The sequence below is a fragment of the Anomalospiza imberbis genome, chromosome 2 (assembly GCF_031753505.1).
Source record: "Anomalospiza imberbis isolate Cuckoo-Finch-1a 21T00152 chromosome 2, ASM3175350v1, whole genome shotgun sequence".
NCBI lineage: Eukaryota > Metazoa > Chordata > Aves > Passeriformes > Viduidae > Anomalospiza > Anomalospiza imberbis.
Genome location: NC_089682.1, coordinates 63,290,970 through 63,310,859, shown reverse-complemented (window position 1 = coordinate 63,310,859; position 19,890 = coordinate 63,290,970). Strand labels below are relative to the sequence as shown.

Genomic DNA, 19,890 nt, shown 5'->3' with positions numbered 1-19,890 from the left:
CAACAGCTCCTACCACTTCAGGTGCTTACCCATGACTTCAGACACCATTTTCCATTGAGCAAAGAAGCATACTCACTGTGTTGTAAAATTATGTGAAGAAGCCCCACAAACTATAACAAACTACATCATTAAAGCCATAAGTTATGCATTTAAGAAGTACACATTGTAATGAACTTCATTACAGCATAGACTCAGTTATACAGCACAGGCACAGCAATATCCTTGCATGATTTAATACACGACCTAAAATCACAGCCCCATGAACAAATTAGAAATAAAAGAAAGTCAGAAACATTGGCAAAGGGTGGGCCTTGGCACATAAATATGGCAGTGGTTCACTCAAGTGTCAGTAATAATTACTGTCTTCCCACGAACACTTCAATTCTATAAAGACATTTTCCGTATTAGAATATTCATTCTCTAAGCCAGTAATCACCATACCAAGAAAAAAAAAAAACAAACCAACAAGCCAACCCCAAACCATAAAAAGTCATCCACTGGTTCTGGAATCAGTTTACTGAAGATTCAGGAAGAAAACAGCATTTCACTCTGAGAACTTTAAACAGGCTCGGTCCTAGGACAGAACCACTCCAAGATAGAAAAAACACCATCGGGGTAGATTTGCATAGGACAGAAAGGTGACCAGCCACTTCCACAGCCCTAGAGAAGTACCTGTGATTTAGGAAAGCTGAGCAGAACAGAATCTCCTTTCTAATTCTCCTTACAGCTTCAATATCTTTCTGGGCAGCTTCCACTACACGGAACACTAGATGGGAAGCATTTATTTATTTTTATATATAAAAATGCATGTGCATGTATAGAGGCTACAAGCCTAAAACAGGGAGAGAGCATACCCCTGGTTACACCAAGAACCATGAAAATACAGGGGGAAATGGCAGGATATGACTGTATTTTATTTGGAAATATATTTCCTATTCCTTCCCCTATCAATATTTCCATTTCCCATCTTGGCAGAAGCACCGTGTCATGACCCATGCCCTGTCCTCAGAGCTCCAGAAGTGGCCTTTGTTTTGTATTACTACTCAGTCCCAATGCAAAAAGCCTCTAACATGCATGAGGGAATAAACCATTTCCTTTATTTTGTAGACAGAACCCATACCTGTAACTACTACACAAAGCACCACTCCAGTGCAAGTGTCAGGTATCCAGAGAACCTGTTTTTGATATAACAAATGTTCCTCTTCCTACTGTTGTAATCTGCAAAAAATTAAAGTCATTACATGTGTCATGGATTAATAATGATTTTTTTTCAGATGTGTCCTAACATTTTGTCTGTCTTCAAACTGACATATGTTGAGCAGCTTATGACGATGAAATATACAGCTGTTAACCACATTTCTTTGTAAATTTTAATTATCGAGAGACATTACATCATAGGATATGCATTCTTTTCTCATTAGAAAAACTGATTTATAATTAACTCCTTTTGAATGCTAAAATAACTTCACATTAAGCCTTTGATAGTTAGGAGGCTAGATACCACATCTACCATTTCACTTTATAATTATTATAATAGGCGCAATAAGCCTTTCTGAAATATCCTAATATTTAAAAGAATAAAAAACACTCACCTCAGTGCTATTACCAGAAAAAGAATTAGCTAGCAGTCTATGTTCTAGCCCTTTAATTTGTTACCATAAAATGAAGAATGAAAGTAAACAAAGTAATTCTGTGAACACTAAAGAAAAAATTAAGTTGCACATTAGCTGGAACTGAAATCAACCAAAATACCTTTATTTTATAATCAGCAGTAATTGATGGCTGAGCTGACAAAAATACACACATGGATAAATCCCTGAAACATAGTGATTCTTTTTTTAATTGTCATAATTAGGCAAGAAATTTAAGCAAAATAACTTTATGTGTTTATGTTCAAGAAGCAAAAGAACTTTGTGTTGAAAGCAACTTTATCAATATACAGTTTCCAGAGAAACAGAACATAACCATTACATCTTCATAACTTATAAAGTAGTAAGTCATTCAACAGAAACACACTGAAACCAGCTTGGATTAAAGAAGTAGTATTTGGCTCACCAAGACAAACATCTGTCCAGTCTAAGGCCTATAAAAAAAATTCAGTAACTTACATCTTCTGTCATTGTTATTATGGTCACTATTCAGGGGGAAAAGCTAGGGAGATCCAAATACGTAGAGAGTACTCTGATTAAATAGGATAAAAATAGGAACAAGATTAGAGTTTAGAATCCAGATGACATGATACACCGATTTCATTTTGGTGACGCACCTGGCAGTGGCTTGAAATTAGAATAAAAATTAGCGTAACACAGGCTACATAACCTTGCAGTGCATGTTCAGGCTTTAATGCACCTACCTATTAATTCACAGAGACAGGAAAAAATACAGGAAGAATGATAATACAGATGGGTAAAGAAGTAACAAAACTCTTGCCATCACTTGTAGATTTGAGATGCCTGCTGTGTATATACCACTAAAGTTCTCCTGGCTCAGGAAGGCATCAGGAACTTCACTGCCAAAACCAATATAAAGCAGAACCATGGAGACAACAAACAGGCATTGCCCTAGGTCTGAGAGAGACTGAGGGAAGACTGTCCTGAGGCAGATATGGCATCAGACCTCAACAACTAGGAAGTGTCAAGAGTAGAGCCAGCTGCATCTGCAAGGAAAGCAGTACTATTAACTCAAACATATGACAAGATATTGTCTTTGATCCTTTCTGTAATGGCCTCTGAAAGACCCTATGGAAGAGTACATTAGGAAATACCAAGTCCTTTCCTAAAAATAGACGTGCGACCCAAGAGATACACTGGGGGAAAGTGAAGGGATGCAGATAGGGAAGACAGAAAAGCTCATTCCCTCTTCATTCACATGCACTGCAACAGGTTGTTGGAACTGTGTTCATTCAATGAATAATTGATGACAGCTAATTTCCAAGATCATGATGTTCTATCAGCACCTAATAACAAAGGATATAATAAAGAACAGTGTTTGCTGTTACTTACAAAAAGTAAAGTTCTATTTCCTACATCTACACACAGAAACAAACTCTTCAATAAGGTTGACTTAACAATGAGACTGATCAGTCTTGCTGGAATTAAGTTATCTCAGTGATTTTATGAACAATTACACATACACAAAAACACATACGGAAAAACTAAGAGGCAGCATGACAAAATAAGTTTTCTGCCCTATCACATGCCATTTTATTCATCATACTTAATAAAGCTAAACCTGTACAAGTTTCTACATTTTGCATTGAAGGAACTGTTTACTAGCTCAAAATATGAAAATATCAGAAACACTGAAGTTATGGTCCCTTTTGCAATTTTTGTGCAGTCACTATCAATGTATCAGCACAAAGCTTTTGACAGATACAAAAAAAAACCCTGAACAAAAGCCACAGAGACCACATGGCCTTAATCCAGGGTACCCAAAACAGGTACCAAGCTGATGCCCATGATCATCTCAAAAGCCAAAGTCTGTTACATAGAAAAGTGAAATTATAGCCATTAGTAAAGAACTTAAGCTAATTAAAACAGTAAAGAGAAATTGGATTGAAACTACATATACAGTTAAAGACATAAGTAAACAGATGTAACTGTTTAATTCAGTATCACATTTTTACAAAGGAGAAATACTACATTTTGATCTACCGGTATGGCTTTTCCCATGAATAGGTGGGTGTGTCCAGACTTTAAACTGAAAACTGTTAGTTGTCTAAGAAAACTAAAGGTGACTAATTATGTTAGGAAGAACTAATGTCAAGAAATGAAAGTGAGATTAATGTAAAATTTATGGCATTAAGATAAACACCATCCTGATTTAATTTTGGAAGACGTTTCACCTTCAATTTGTCATACTGTGTCAGCATATTTAATCTGTGAACTTTCATCTTAGAACACTGAAAGATAAGGCATAATTGAAGAAAAATCAATAAACTGAAATGCACCTGAGCAAAACAAAAATTAAAGTTCAAAGACTAAAGAAAGTAGAAGTCAAGTTTTGGCTTGGGGACATGCAAAAAATTAAAAGAAACCAAAATAAAATCAAGTTAACAGCTATTGGCACTTATCCACAATAAGCTGTAAGGTAATGTAAAAAACACAGCTAATAAACATGATCGGTTCACAATGAAGCTGTACAAGCCATTAATTCCCATTGAAACATTACACCTGATTGCAGTTTTGAGCAAAAAACTGCAACTTAAAATTCTATTTCATTCAAATTTGAAAAACTATTTCAACTAGTTAAAATACATGAATCCCCAAAGTTTTACAGTAACTGAAGATTTTCAATCACTCACACAACCACATTGTAAATCCCTGAAACATGGATTTATTATAGGAATACTGATAAAACTTTAACAGATACAAATGATACATCTCATAGTGTCTTACACCTTAATGGCAAGTACTTGACTCAGATTGGTAGGTGCATAACTCCTAATTTTACACTCCAATACCATCCTCTAGGACCAAATGGTTTAAATTGAATTCACAACAGTTTGCAGTTACCTAAAAGCAATGATTTTTTTAAAAAAAATCAAGCCAGAAAAGATTATTCTGACCAGTATTTCAAAACTTTTGGAAAGAGAACACCCTAGTGGGGACTAAACACAGTATGCAAGGAGAGTCATTGCAGTGAACTCCAAAGTCATTTCAGAATCAGCATCCCTGAAGAGATTTAGTAAACAGCAGTATGTCCCTTGACATCACTTACATGGTGCATCTGTGCCTCTTAGGACCTTATTATACCAGCAGGTCTTAGGACTGTTGAAATTAATCTCAATCTACCACACGCTTTCTGTGGGGTAGGGCAATTCCTAAATGAAAGGCACGCTGAGTGAAATCAGAATTATCAGCAACACAAATAGATAACTTGTAACATATTTAAGGGAAATGCTTCAGCTTACACAAGGTCTAAAATTCAGTACTTTATGTAAAATAGGTGAAAAAGTATTTAGAGCAGCTGTAGTGCTCTGTTCACATGCACACAGACACTAGCCATTGTACAAGCAGAAATCTTCCAAGTATCTCAATAGCTGTTTGTTTTTTTCCTCTGGTGCTTTTCTCACTTGGGTGAAACCAAGCTTCCACAGTTCAAGGTGACTCACAGAACAGCCCACAGCAAGCACATCTCTAGAGAAGTTACAAGTGTGGTCCTTGGTAGTAGAACAAGAGCACAGGCACACAGCACTAGTTGATACCCCTTTATTTCTCTTCATACCTTTCCTTTTTTCCCCCATCCTCCTTCTTTAAAAAAATCATCTTGGAAATACAGCTTTCCTTAAGGATAGGAATACTTATGCTTGTTAGTCTAACTAAGGGATGTGCAAAACAGAAGCAATTTCCCTGAGGCAAAGATCTTCAAGTCATGCCTAGTTTACATTGTCTATTCTTACTTCACTTGTTAAAATATTTGGCACACTGAGGCCTTGATCACTGATTGAGTCTTCCAGTATTATCACAGTCTGCATTAAAATTTTATATAATAAAGCAGAAGTTGCAAATGCTTCATTCTCTCATTCTGGTTTGGTTTTTTACATTTACTGATTAAAATCCCTTTCCTTCTCAAGGGTGGCACTGGGTCTCCTGGGTATGGAGGTAGAGTGAGAAACTTCTACTGTATTTAAAGGCTGTCATGAATACTGAATGCCTAAAAGGAAAATCACAGTAGTTTTTGGACTCAGAATTCAGAGTGACATTTAATATCCTGTTACATACAGCCTGTTACTTGGTCAAAAGTAGGTGATTAAATAGTTGCTTCTTGATTTATGTTATGAAAACCATCCAGAGAGGAAAAAAAAAAAGTCATGTTATGAGTGCCTCCAGTCTAAAACATCTAAGAAACAAAGCTTGAAACCAAGTCTTCCCAGTTTTCCCTTTTAGAATATAAATTGCACTTGTATAAAGCAATCCAAAAAGCCTAAATAGCAGTAAAAATCTGAAGCTGCCTTGCTGTACCAAAGAGTATCTGTGTTCAGCATCTGAAGTACAAGCAACTAGTTTTCAGCCATTCTGCACACAGAGCCTTTGCTCTACACCTTTCTGCTTTGAAAGGGCCTGCCATTAAATGCCATGCCACTGGGTGGGGAGTAAACAAAGAAATAAACAATACCAGGAGTTTAAGGCCTTTATCTCCACAAGGGGCTAAAAACTGTGGCACAACCCACAACCAATACTATGCAAATTAGCACAATCCCACCCAGGGCTTCCAAAATCAGTCATTCTTTCTAATATTTGCCACACAGACAATCACACCAACAGCAAGCAACAGCGCCAATTAAGCATTTTTAAGGTTTTCAAAAATTCATAGCAAAGGGCACTTCTGAGAAAGATATCTTATAGATTTGGTTTTAAAAATAGACACCACACTCACATTCAAGGGACATCCTTCACTTTTAGGCCTTTGTCACAAATCTGAATCTTTATTGTTCTGAAATAAATGCTATAAACATAAGACTCAAAACAAGAACTCCAACTTTCAGTCTCAGGAGAGGTGTGGTTCAATGCCCATATCACATGTAACAAGAAAGTCTCCTTAAAAAAGGAAAAAAAAATTACTGTAAAGTCTTTCTTATGAATGAAAATGCAATCCTTTGTTTTTCTCATTACTTTGTGTACAGGCGGGCACAAAAAAAAAACTTTTGCATTTTCTTTTGATTTTTTGCTATGACGCTTGACGAACTTTCTGCCATTCAACAAATTCATCCAGAAGCACTGGCCCTGCAAATGGACAAAACTTGGAGTTATAATTGGCAATGTCTTTCAAACACCTTTTTAAGTATGAGGGTCAAAATTACTGGTCTAGGAAACATCCATGTCAATCCTATGGTAAAATACCCATAAATTAGTACAATCATTCCAATCCAAGAACGATAAAAAGTGCACAAAAATTTTTTTTATGGGAAAAAATTGTTCCTGATATCTGACAGGTGGAGTGAACTGAATGAAAAGCATAAAAATAATCTTGTAAATCAGAACAACTAATTCCTTCTTCCCAAAGTTTTCAAAATTGTGAATAATTAGAACATGGACCAAAATAGGAGTTAGGCAATTCAGTCATGGCATGACTGACTAGCAGCCAGGTGAAGAGCTCAACCCCAAGTACCAGCAGGTAGGCAAGAATTGTTAAGCTACAGTTTATTATATACTAGTACAAAATGAGAGTTTGCTGTTTATAATTCTACTTGCAAGTCTACAGTTGCCTGCAGCAAGCACCTTCATTAGATTCTCACTGAACACAAGCTGGTTCAAGTAAACCATCATACTATTGACATACTATACCTTGACAAACAATTAGGAAAAATTATTATCTGCAGCTTGAAGATGGATGGTTATCAGGGCTGTTTTTCTATTCATTGTTGAAAAAAAGATATACCTTACAGTACTGTTTCTGTTATAGAAATTTGTTTTATGCAATTTTAGAATTCTCTGCTAATATTTGAATAAGGAAAACATTAAGAATACTTACATGCACCATCTTCATCATAGTTGCTAAGATCTGCATGGACAGTCCTGCTGAACTCTAGTACATTGTACCACTGATCCTTGTTCATAACTCTATACTTCGATTGCTAGGAAAAGTAATTTCAAAATATTAAAATGTCACGTGGCATTTGGTACTCCTGCATCTCATTTATCTCATTTTATCTTCAATGAGTTCTTAACAAATGGCTATTACTTGATTTTCCATTTTTAAAAATACTACACATTAATATATTTCGTAGTTATGAAATGACATAAAATGATTTTGTGGAAGATCAGAGCAGAATCAATCTCCTCAAAACCTGGAAATCAGTAAGTCACCACTCTAAGCTTCAAAAACTGGTATATTTTTGCCTTGCCCTGAAGTGGGGCATATCTAGCTCAGATATATTTCCAGAATGAACTATTAAAAAAAAAAATCTTTTCTCCAGGGCACAATACATTATGATCATAAGGACATCTACTTTGCACTGTTTTGAAGCCAGGGAATAATATCAAGCCCTATGTGTTCCACAACCTATACATCTGTTCACTTTAATCAGTCACTTGCAGCTGAGCTGACTGAAATCTTCCAGAGTCAGAGATCAAGGTACCTTCACACTATATCTGCACAAAGCAAACTTGAAATGCAGTGCAGATAGAGCTGAAGAAACTAGTGAGGCTCTACTACTTACTTTCAAATTTATATTTACAGTAAAATCAAGATAAAAGTTTTAGTTGCCTTTGATAGAAAAGGGGCTGGGGCACAGGGAGAAAGATAAGGATCTGTGATGCATACAAGAACATCACTGTTTCATAAGCACATTGAGCAAGGGAAAGGGAGCAAAATGGATACATTCTTAAGTAAAATAAACACAATATTCTCACAGAACAGTCCAACTACTATGCCAACATTCACAAAGTCAAGGAAACTTGTACCTCCAGGTATTGATAAAATACTGAAAACAGTGGCCAAGTTCTTCCAAGCAGAAGAGCTAACATGGACTTTGCAGTATCAATATCAAGACTTCGCTGGTCTTTTTCCTAAGGTTGAATAAACAAAGTACAGAAACCAATCAAGTACAAGCTTGTTAAATAAATAAAAGAAAGAACTTTCCTAACATTTCAGCAGTCTTACCCTTGCAAAATCAAAGGCGTATCTGTAGATATTCTTAAAGGATGAAATGTCATTCAACTGTGACCGTAAGAAGTCAAATTTACTCTGTAATTTTTCTGTACAGTCACACCTTAAAAGAAAAACAAAACAAAAAACCAAAATAAAAACATTAGGAGTTCAAAACACACATTAGGCAATGAAAAATTGCCAGCAAACATAAAAAATTAAAATTGCCAAAACACAATCATTAGATATACAGGAGTAATACTGTGAAACTGACTTAAAGAATATTGAACATGCTCAATATTTGCAGCTGACTGAATTGATCAATGCTGGCTTCTGTAAGCACGTTTTTTGTTTTAAATATATCAGCAACATAATACAAAGTATGTGCTTCACATCTCAAGCAATATTCTTTTAATTCCAAACTCTGTAATCTATAGTCATACCCAGCAGTATCTTATTTTCAAACTATCAATGTTTGAAGAAAACATCATCCAGTGTGCATTAAGGGGTAAAATCCAGCTGTAAATAATATGAAAACAAAAAGCCTAAACATATAGTTTTGAAGTGTGTGTTTACAACTGGCAGGATTGAGCAGGCACTCTGCAAAACATACTAGTCTGCTCATGTTTTATGACTGATAAATGCAAGCTCTGATAAAACCTTAATCACCTGAAACAACAGTCAGTAGCTATTCAACTGAAAAATCAAAGGCTGTATGAGAATGTACAGGTCCACTAGTCAACAGCATAAAGCTTTGGCAAAAATAACCCTTTGGCAGAAAGATCTCCTTGTACTTTACTCAGCAAGGAATTTTGTTTCCAAATAGAAAATGGGTCAGATTCACCAACAATGGCAAAGGAGAATGCAATTTAACTTTGCTAATCCTCCAGAAAATACTCACTCAATAGAACAGTTATAAAAGGACATTTTATTCTTATAAAAAAGCTGCCATGACTAAAAAAGAATAAATAAAAAATCTACCTTGCCTTGTATCCTTCGTGAAGAAGCATACTTTCAGAAATGCAGCTGTACATAAATACTTCCTTTGGTCACGTGTCCCCCTTTTGGCAGCCTGCCTCTCAGAGAATACATTTGCACCTCTAACAGCTCCACATGGACTTGTCACACAGGCCCCCAGAGCAAGGGCCCTGCGGGGGTACTGCAGGTTGCTGAGATGCTGGGCTTTGACGCTGTACTTTGCCCACAGCTGATACTTCCTGTTCCTCAGATCTGCCAACCTGTGTGTGCACAGCTGTCTGTCAGTCTGCCTCTCAGACTGTGACAAGAGAAATGTAGCAATTCCAACTGATGCAACCTTTTATTATTTCTTGTCTCTAGTAGCATCTACCTAAAGCAGCACCGAGTCCTAGCCAACACTGGTGCTAAATAAATAAAACTATTAGCTAATTAGGCTACATATTCAGATGACAACTAGTATATTCTATGATAAACCATATAACAAATTGAAAAGAGCACTTGAATTAAAAATAAATTTTTTTTTTTTTGTCTTCAGCCACCTAATTGGTCTGTATTCGTCTATTTAACCCTTAAAACTGGGGGTTTTCTAGCATAGCATTATGCTATGCTAGAACGGCATCGTGTTTTTTATTCATATCTCTTCTATGTTCAAAGCTTCATACTTCCACCCAAATGGTCTACATATTTGAGGACAAATCTACCTATTTAATCTACCTAAATGCTCAAGCTTTTAGTGTACTAGTGACGCATAAAATATTTATAGTGGGTTTACCACACATTGTTAAATATAATTTGACAGATTATTTACCATATCATGGGTAAACACAAATTTCATTATGTTTAAATTTCTTGCAAACTACTTTGTTAAAATTGTTCAAATAATCATAAATTTAAGTGCAAATGAAAATGCCAGCTATTTGTCTACTATACTATTGGCTATGTGTATTTTACACAATTGATTCTTCTGAAAAAGTTGGTATGAAAAAGAGAAATTATTAAGTGTCATGACTCCTAAGCAATTTATTATCAGTGCATTTATAGCCAAAAAGCCAAATGGATCATGCTCAGACCAGCACCAACCTCTGGATCCCGACACACAGACATATTTCTGTTAAAGCTGTTTAGGGCACTTCTGTACCTAGCCACTGACTTTCCCCCCAAAAAGAGGCAAGAAGTTGTCAAACTCCTCTTTTACAGAGGTACAGCTGCCTGTGTGGCTATGCCATAAAACAGATGACTGAAGTCACCCATACTTAGAATAATCTTCCTAATAATCAGAACAACCTTCTAATTAGCACAAGTGAATTAGCACTAAACTCCTGTACAGACACTAGAAAAATGCAATTGCTCAAACTGTCTTTACTGAAAGATAGCACTAAATAGTGTTACCTCAAGATCAACAAAATTAGACATTAGCTTACTACATTCTCTTCTCATTGCTAGGTCACATTTTTAATAAAACTAAAATTATGAAAACAAAGTGGATGCACTTTAATTTCTGTTGAGGTAGAGAGATCATCTGAGGCCTAGCTAACATGGACAAAGCGATGATTCATTAACTCCTACTCAGATATTCCAGTGTTTTATATTTCATAGCTATTCATTTATACTTGTCTTCTACTAAAAAGAAAAATCACTAAGATGTATACAAACATTAAGCCAAAATCATTTAATGTTAGTATATACATTTCATCCTAAGGAGGATGAAATAATCGGCCTAGCAGAGGTACTTGATTCTTTCTGCTATGAAGATAGCTTATATGTATACACACATGTATACACACATACGTGGCAGAATTCACCCTACCTACACAACATACTGGAAACCTCCTAGCCTAAGTTGCTAAGGTCTCATAAGATGATATTTAGGCCTCAATTCACCTTCATTTTGACAGCATCTATCTACCTCACGTCACACTTATTTTTCTCATCTCTAAACAGCAAACTTCACCAGTGTATTACGAAACAACATGCAGAGAGAATGTCACTTCAAGATTCAGGTACCCAAATGCTGCCATCTAACTGTAGATTAGAGATAAATGTCCTAAGCTTCAGGTGTTGCCATTCATAGAGGACTAGTCAAGCAACCTCTACGAGCAATTCAGGTGACCAGTCATTAGGTTTTAGGGCAAATTGGATACTTCCCCAGGCTCCATTACACTGACTGGGTCTCCAAAGATTACAGTAAGAGTTTAAGAAATCCAGCTCTTGCATGTAATCCAAACATTTAGGTATCTTACTACTGAGCTGAATTCCACCAAGCACTGCTCATGCAATTACCTTGTGTAATATTTCACATATTTTGAAATAAAGATTCTACAACAGAAGACTATGTAGAATACACCCTGGGATTTTAATGAATTTCAATCTCATTTATTCATGCAAAAATGAAAAGAAAAAATAAGCTGTGCAAGCATGCAGTAATATTTTACTTTTTCAAATGTAAAACCCTTTTCCTTCAAACTTCTGTCAAACCTTTCAAGGGAAAATAGATAACCCCATTCCAGATGGAATCCCATAATATGATCCTCCCTTCCTACTAAGCAACAACAGCACAAGTCTATAGGTTTGTATTTTCTTTCATCACGGTTTAACCCCAGATGGTAACTAAGCATCACAGAGCTGCTCACTCACTCCCAAACAAAATCTGCACGTATTTTTGAGCCGATAGATCTTGAGTTATGTGAGCATCTCTGCTTCACCCAGCTGCTCAGCCAGCTTTTTAGAGAGCAACAGGGGAAGCAAAACATACACATTAACTGCTTTAGGCTTAGGCAAGTGCTCTCATCAGAAGTCTGTTTCTATGAAAACGCACAGCAGCACCCTTATTTCAGTATTAAACTTTAGACTATAGCATGACCAGCTCTGTTCTGAAAAGAACCAGAGGATTTCCAGTCAGCAAATTATTAGAAAGAAAGTCTAAAGCATCAGCTCTGAACAGGTGCCTGATTTCATACATCTTTGTGCTTGCATTCTGTGAGATTGGCTAACTCTTGAAAGCTTCTATTAAAATAGAAGCAAAAAAATTAAATACTTCAGATAAGTGACCAATACCCACCCACTGCATCTGAAAAATCATGCACCCAGAATCTAATCTGTCATCCTGCATTTCAGGCAATTTAATCATTCCAGCTCCTAATTTAATTTCTGGTGATAGTCACAAAATAATCAAGGCATCTATCAGAAGCCTGATCCCAAATCAGCTAAGAGTTGAGAGTCAGTCCAGAGCCATAGTTTTGAGTAACCAGAGAGTGTATATATATATATATATATATATATATATATATATATATATATACCTGATACAATTTCCCAAAGCAATCCACAACTGACAGGGCAAGGGTAAAATCAAGCCCTCTTTCCCTCTGTGCTCTAGCTGCAATAGTAGCTTCCTACTCGTAATATTAAATGCAGTGTCATAACAAGACACCCTTAAAACACTAGGGTACCACAAGTAGTTACACAAAGAACAAACAAAAAGTAACAACTGAATTAAGCCTCACAAAAAGCTGATTAATGTCAGAAACAATCTCTTTAGGCAGAGCACTGACTCACCAAAAATTCAAATGCAAACAGAAAGAGCAAGAAGTTAATTTATAAATTAAGGTGTTATTTAACCTAAGCATTAAGCATGGCTTCTGATGTGCATCTAATAACACCAATAGCCAAAATTATTATCCATGCAGTCCTCATCTATAAAGCTCAGAAATCAGTAAAATCTTTCCATAATATCAGTGCTGAGATATGCTTATGTGCATCTCCAGATCTACTTATTTATATCTGATAACTAGAACAATTTTTCTACATATTGCTGCAAGAAAAGGAAGCCACCAAAACCTGACTTAACTAGGTTTAGAGAATAACTTAATCCTTTGAGTGAACTCATCAGATTAATTTCGCAGTAGTGGACCAAAACAAGAACTAAAAGCCATTTTTTTTGTGTCTATTTCCAAAAACACGAAACAGAGCAAGAATAGTTAAGCTATAGGTACAACCACAAAATCAGAATATTCTATTAGATATGTAAAAAACCTCTTACTGTAATGAGGTCATTCCTTTTAACCATTCTTCCTTGGTAAAAAATCCCATGCTTTCAGCCTCTAGTTTCCAGGCTAAAACTAACATTATAATCTAGGGGAAAGAAAAATAAGGGGAGGAAAAGGAGTAAGTACATAAGAAAAGGCTGATTTACTAATGTCCAAGAATAAAACTCCAAAGCATTCAAACATTCTAGCAATTGTGGTACGTGCTTGATCTTCATATTTGTTACCATTAAAAAAATCCAGCTACATGCAATTTTTCCCTCAATTTCAATTTTTGAAAATTAAGTATTACTATAATAAACCCACCCAAAAAACCTCACACATCAGCCAAGTATAACTGATGTATTCAGCTGAATATCTTAGAGCAGCTCCTACAAGCAGGAAGATGAAAAACTCTTTGCTTAGCAGAGTCAAGAGTTTTACACAACTTAACCTTATCTAATATCCCCTTTAGGTATTATTAGCACTACGAAAGAAACTTACATTTTCAGGTTCAACACCGATGTCTTCACAGAATTTTTCCATTCCTTCAGGACCTACAACTTCATCAGGACCTTCAAAGCAAAAACCACACCAGAGTGAAATCCAAGTAACATTCACTGCTCATAAGGGTAATGCACAATAATTAGGCTATATTGCACCCAAAGTATTTCTAAAACATCGAATTACACTATTAATAGCTTTTAAGCTAGACCTATTCCATCAAGTGCGATCGTGTAGACATGTATGTGTGACACCAGAATGTTTGTTCTGTGCACTGCCTCACTATGACAGCAGTTGAGCCATTTCAGTTTTGTACCTGAGTTTTCAAAAGAATCCATTGAGCTTCCTATTGACACAGCTCAACGCCAATAATGTTCTTAAAAAAATTATTTTATCAACAACAACAAAAAAATCTAATTCTGTCTGAGCTACTATTACAGATATTATTCTTTCGATGGTGCTAACATTATGGGTTAACACTAACACAGAGGAGGGTGAATCTGCAAATAATATGAGTTTTAAAATGCTGAGTAAAATAAACAAAGTGATAACAATAAACTGAAGAAATGCTGAGCATGTTAGTCATATACAAAGCAAAAAAAAGGTTCAGGGCTGCAATGAAAAGAAATGCGATTAGGACCACAACAGTGTCATTTCTCCATTTTAACATGAAAGTCTCTAAAATGCAGTAAAATAGTGCATTTAAAGAGTGTATACGGACAAACTCTAGGGCGTTTTGTTCCTCTAATCTCTCTCTGGCTTCAGTTATTTTGACTAAGCCTCCAAAAATGACTCCTACTAGGCAGACAAATATTATTAAAAGGCCTGTCAACACAGTATTTTAATATGTCTTGGATCATTACATTAACATTTATTGTGTATGAATTCATGTAGAAGGCAAAGGTTTTAGCTTCCAAAACAACATACTGCTTCACAACATTTTGGCAAATTTTGCTACTTATAATAAATAGGTAGAGTCCTTGATGAACCTGTCTCCACTTTATCTGATGCCAGTGTAAGCAGAAGCCTCTTTAAGAATATGGATAATGTGCTTTGAATAACTACTCACTGTGAGATAAGAACATTGTCAATAAAACCTATTGAGAATGGCTACTTTTACAGAAAAATAAAATCCTACTGACACTTAAGATCATGAACCCCCACCTCCTGAAAAATATTGTGAAGGACATTTTGCCTAGGTAAGCAAGGCCAAACAGTGTTAAGATAGAAAATACTAAAAAAAAAAAAAAAAAAAAAAAAAAAAAAAAAGCAAGTTATGAAGAGAAACACATACAAGGGTTCACTGATAATGACAAGCAAAAGCATGAATGAGTGTTTCTGGTCCAGAAATCATATGAAAAACTCATACACAAATATATGTGTGTGTATAGTTTTATCTTTTAATGGAAACATTTTATCTCCTATTGTATATAATTTAACTGGAATTCTATCTCGTGCTGGAAATGTGGCATTTTTTGATTAACTTAACTAAAAGTATAACCTCCTACATTCAATTCTTGACTCAAAAACAAAGTCAAAATTTATAGACATTAATTCTGAAGAATGTGCAAACAAATTTATCACAAGAAAATTAACTTCGAATTATTACTTCCCTAGAAACTCTATTCCAGAAGAGTATGCCTCAAACCTAAAGTAGAGAGCACATTACTATAACCAAGAGTAGTTCATTGGTGTGCAAGTTCATTGGCTGCAAGGAAAATATCAGTCCTGACAAATATACTCAAACCAGTTACTGGCAGATGAATCAGCAGCTCTCTCCATACTAAGACCTGGCAATTAATGAGTTTTAATCACCAACCTGTTATGATGGACTTTAAGTAGTGACTAGACAAGAAATTAACAACAATTTAGAAATCCTGAGTTCAGAAACCATATAATTGGTAAATAAATAGCAACAATAGTGTAGTAAATTCTGCAAAATAAACTGCATATTCACTGAAAGCAGCTATTAGATGGCAATTGTAAGTTATTTGAAAGAGGCTACTTCTAATACTTCTGGAATAAAACATTAGTGTTTAGAATACAAAAAATGTTAGTAAAATTCTCAGATGTAAAACCAGTATAAACCTCTATTATTTTGTTTTGTAAAACAGAAATCCAAGGATTAAATCATGACCTATATCATTAGTCTTCCAACATGATCACAAAGAAGTTACAGTTAGATATAAGCACACATAAGCATCAATCTGAATTATCTCTCAATGTCCTGACTTCTGCTTGACAATTTCAAAGCAAGAAGTAGAATCACTCAGTATATCCTGGCTCAACATTGTACTGCTCAATATCTGTTATTTAATTTTAAAGTTATAAAGCATAGAGTAAACAAAAATAAGTCAAAAAGAACAAATACCAAGAAGATAATAAAAGCTATCCTAATTCAAGTGCATGTTATAAGGAAGCAAATACAGACATATTTTTATGTCTACATCAGCATACAAAAATAAAAATGCACGTAATATTTTATGTATTGCTTTATTTAAAACAAAACCATATAGTTTCAAACACAAATGCATTGCATATTACCTGCATATTCATAAAACCAAGCCAGGCACTTTTTGCTTGAAAAATGCTCCTCTCCAGTTATTACTTTACCAGATGCTTGTGATCTGCAGTAGAAAATAGAAACACAAGGATGAACAGTGTTATTTTAGGGAGACATGGGAAAATCAGGAAAAAATTAAATTACACAACATTTATTATTAATCTATTTAAATTGTTTCATGGGGTCAGTATACATCTGCAGTTATGCTGAATTTCATGAAAGTCAACTGTCATCCTCAACTCCTGTTGGAACATAAAATTGCCTTTAGATTACAATCATCTCATAGCTCAATTTATTGCATCTATTACTTTTTCTGAAATGCAGAAGTACTGTTATCTTGTAGATATTAAACAAATAAAAACCCCCACACAGATGGCCAAAATATCACTCCTGTGTAATTCAAATGCCTTATTATCTACTTTTATTTATACATACAGGCATTTAATGTTAGGTCTCTAATAAGCAGCTTGATCTTCAAGAGTGCTGAACATGCACAGATCCCATTAAGGTCAACAGAAGCTGCAGAGTTTGACATATTTAAAAGTCAGGCTATTTATAGTTAACCATTCAAATTTGGGGAAAAAAAAAAAAAAACTTGGTCAATTGGTTTACATTATACATGTAATTAAGAATCTATAGATATTCAAATTCTATAGATATTTGGTATGTAAACCAGAATAATAGTGTGCAATCTGTGGCAAGACTGAAGCTGCTCAGCATACACAGCCTTCCCCCATCATTGTCTTCATTATGTAACACACAACCCAGTTTGCCTAGGAAGTGAATTCTCTAATTCATCATTCATTAAAAGAATGCAGAGAATTTCTTCCAGTAAAAACACCGACTACACAAAGGCATCTTCAGTCAGTAAGGAGCTGCAGCACCTTTTTAATGCATCCTCCTTTCACACACAAATTACAGACTTTTAGAACAAGCTAAGGTTATTTCTAACAATGAGGTGAGAACGAATCATATGAGAGGATTTAAAATTATGCAGCTCCCACATTATAATTTTAAAATTAAAACGTCAAGCAGGAGAAGAATAGTTCAATTCTGAGAGGGGTGAACAACTTTAACTCCCCATGTATCATTTTTAGCTTCAGTGGAAAAGAACACAACACTCTTAAGAAGCCTTCTGTGTTGAAAGCTAGAATTAAAGGAGTCCTACAAACATTCATCCATCCATCCATCCATCCAACTGGCATTAGGAACACAAGTCACCAGAAAGAGGCAGAGTCATATGGTATGCTACTGCTTATTGGCTTTATCCAGATTAACATAAATCTATTTATAATCACTGTTTCTACTAAAGAATATTACCAATAATTTGTTGTGTAAAAACATAATGCCAAAAATGCTTGTGTATCTAACAGTTTCTGATCACCTAGCATGAACTCTCACTTACATCATAGTTTTTACCTACCAACTAGCTCCCTGTAGAACCTGTGGGTTTTTTTTTTCCTAAGCTATGAAAACACTTTAAGTAAAAGAAATTAAGATTATAAAATTTCAGTTAACAGTGTTCTAGAAAGACAAGCTGATAGTGAACACACACAAATGCTAAGATGAGCTAGGAAACTCAAAGTTGGTATTACAAACCAGAATAACTTAGTTTTCTAAAGTATACAAAATAAAGTATGAGAAAACAGAAGTGTTCCCTCTAAGTGTACTTTGAGGCAGAACCATGAGGGAGTAGTGTGGTACAGAGGATAATGCTGGCACAAGAACAGCTATTTATAGGCAATGAATAATCTGAAACTAAAAGGTCATCAATGACCACAAAAAGTGAGCTCTGGAATGGTTACTCAAAATGAAGAGTCATAACAAAGTAAGAGCCTGGGTACTTCTAAGCTCAAGTTTGGCCAGCCTACGAGAAATGCCATCTGCCACAATTTTTTGCAATAGCTATTCCAGTAGTGCTGATTTCGCAAGTTCTTTGTATCCTCATGTCCTCAGGACGTTAGTCCTAACTACTGCTTTACTAGCATACTTAAGGTCTAGTAGATGAAGCAGGCAGTTACTTCGGGGAAGCCACACTGTAAGCTCCTGCTGCACCGCACTAATGGTTTATCACTCTAACAGCAACTTTTGGGTGTCACGGCATAAAGTGGTCTTTTTACAGTAGTTAATGAACAAGATGCTTCTGAATTTATTAGAGAAACCTATCCTGTTCTTGTTTTCCAGTGTGCTGACCAATCCTTCCAATTCGCTGCAAAAAAAAAAAAGGGAAAAAAAAAGAAAAAAGGGGGAAAAAAACGAAAAAGAAAAAAAAAAGAGGAAACGACGATTTAGCACAGACACTCTGAGTACTGGCAACCTTAAAGTGAGGAGAGCCGCCTACCCCAGGGAGATAGAACGAATACGGGGACAAATGCCAGAACTGGCCCTTGAGGTACAGCCAAAGGCAAAGCCAGCCGGGAATGGGAGCCGTTCCGTGGCGTTTCTCGCCGAGGCGTGACCACGCCGCACGCCGCCGCTGCGGCCGGCACGGCGAGCCCCGCACCTGCCCCGGACGTGCCCCACGGCACGACCGCGGCCCTGCCGGGGCCCGCCGGGCCGCACACGGCTCGCCCGCCGTCCCGGGAAGCCCCACGGCCGCCGCAGCCCGGGGCCCGCGGAGGAGCGAGCGGCCCGGGACGTGACCGCCGGCACCGGCCGCCGCCCCGCGAGACGGTACCTGCCGAGTTTACATTTCTTGAGGCCGGTGTCGTCCGCCGCTACCGCCCCCGAGGACTTCCTCTTCTTCTTCACCGGCATCGTCCTGCCTCGGGGCGGGGCCGCCCCGCTGCCGGGGCCCGCAGCCGAGGCCCCCCCGGGCTCGCTTCCCCTGGCCGCCGCCGCCTCCCGAGACCGGCGGTGAGGAAACGAGAGGAGACCCCGTTCCTGCCGGTTCTCCCCAGCCCCACCGGCCGCTGCCGCCCCCCGCTCGCCGCGGGCAGACGCCGCCGCCTCCCCGTTGCCAGAAGCGGGTGTCGCGCCGGGGGCGGGAGCGAGCGCGGGCGGTATCGGCTGCGGAGGGAACGGCGAGAACGACCCGGACACAGACGGCGCCGGGCAGGAAGTGGTAGCGCCGAGAGGGCGGGGCTGCGGCGCGTGTTTCCCGGCCGGAGCAGGAGCCGCGCGCGGGGCCGGTTACGGCTCAGCGTTTGCAGCGAAATAAACGGGGAAGCGCCGCCCCTTCCAGTCCTTTCGAACCCGCGCGGTCACAGCCCACACCCCGGGGGGAGCTGGGTG

General features: G+C 37.2%; 1 protein-coding gene across 2 annotated transcripts; it reads right to left on the bottom strand.

Moving 5' to 3' along the window:
• Nucleotides 1-4,538: 4,538 nt before the first annotated feature.
• Nucleotides 4,539-19,725, bottom strand: DCUN1D5 (defective in cullin neddylation 1 domain containing 5). 2 transcript variants are annotated; one of them, XM_068181418.1, is made up of 9 exons: nt 19,334-19,725; nt 18,828-18,865; nt 16,638-16,724; nt 14,094-14,164; nt 13,607-13,698; nt 8,605-8,713; nt 8,406-8,510; nt 7,474-7,576; nt 4,539-6,725 (listed from the first exon to the last, which is right to left on the bottom strand). In XM_068181418.1, exons 1-9 carry the CDS (start codon nt 19,411-19,413, stop codon nt 6,670-6,672), a joined length of 741 nt encoding a protein of 246 aa, XP_068037519.1. In that variant the 5' UTR covers nt 19,414-19,725; the 3' UTR covers nt 4,539-6,669. The 2 variants fall into 2 exon arrangements, with proteins under 2 accessions (XP_068037519.1, XP_068037520.1); XM_068181419.1 differs by lacking the exon at nt 18,828-18,865 and having other exon boundaries at nt 16,638-16,720; nt 19,334-19,722.
• Between the last annotated feature and the right edge of the window lie 165 nt (nt 19,726-19,890).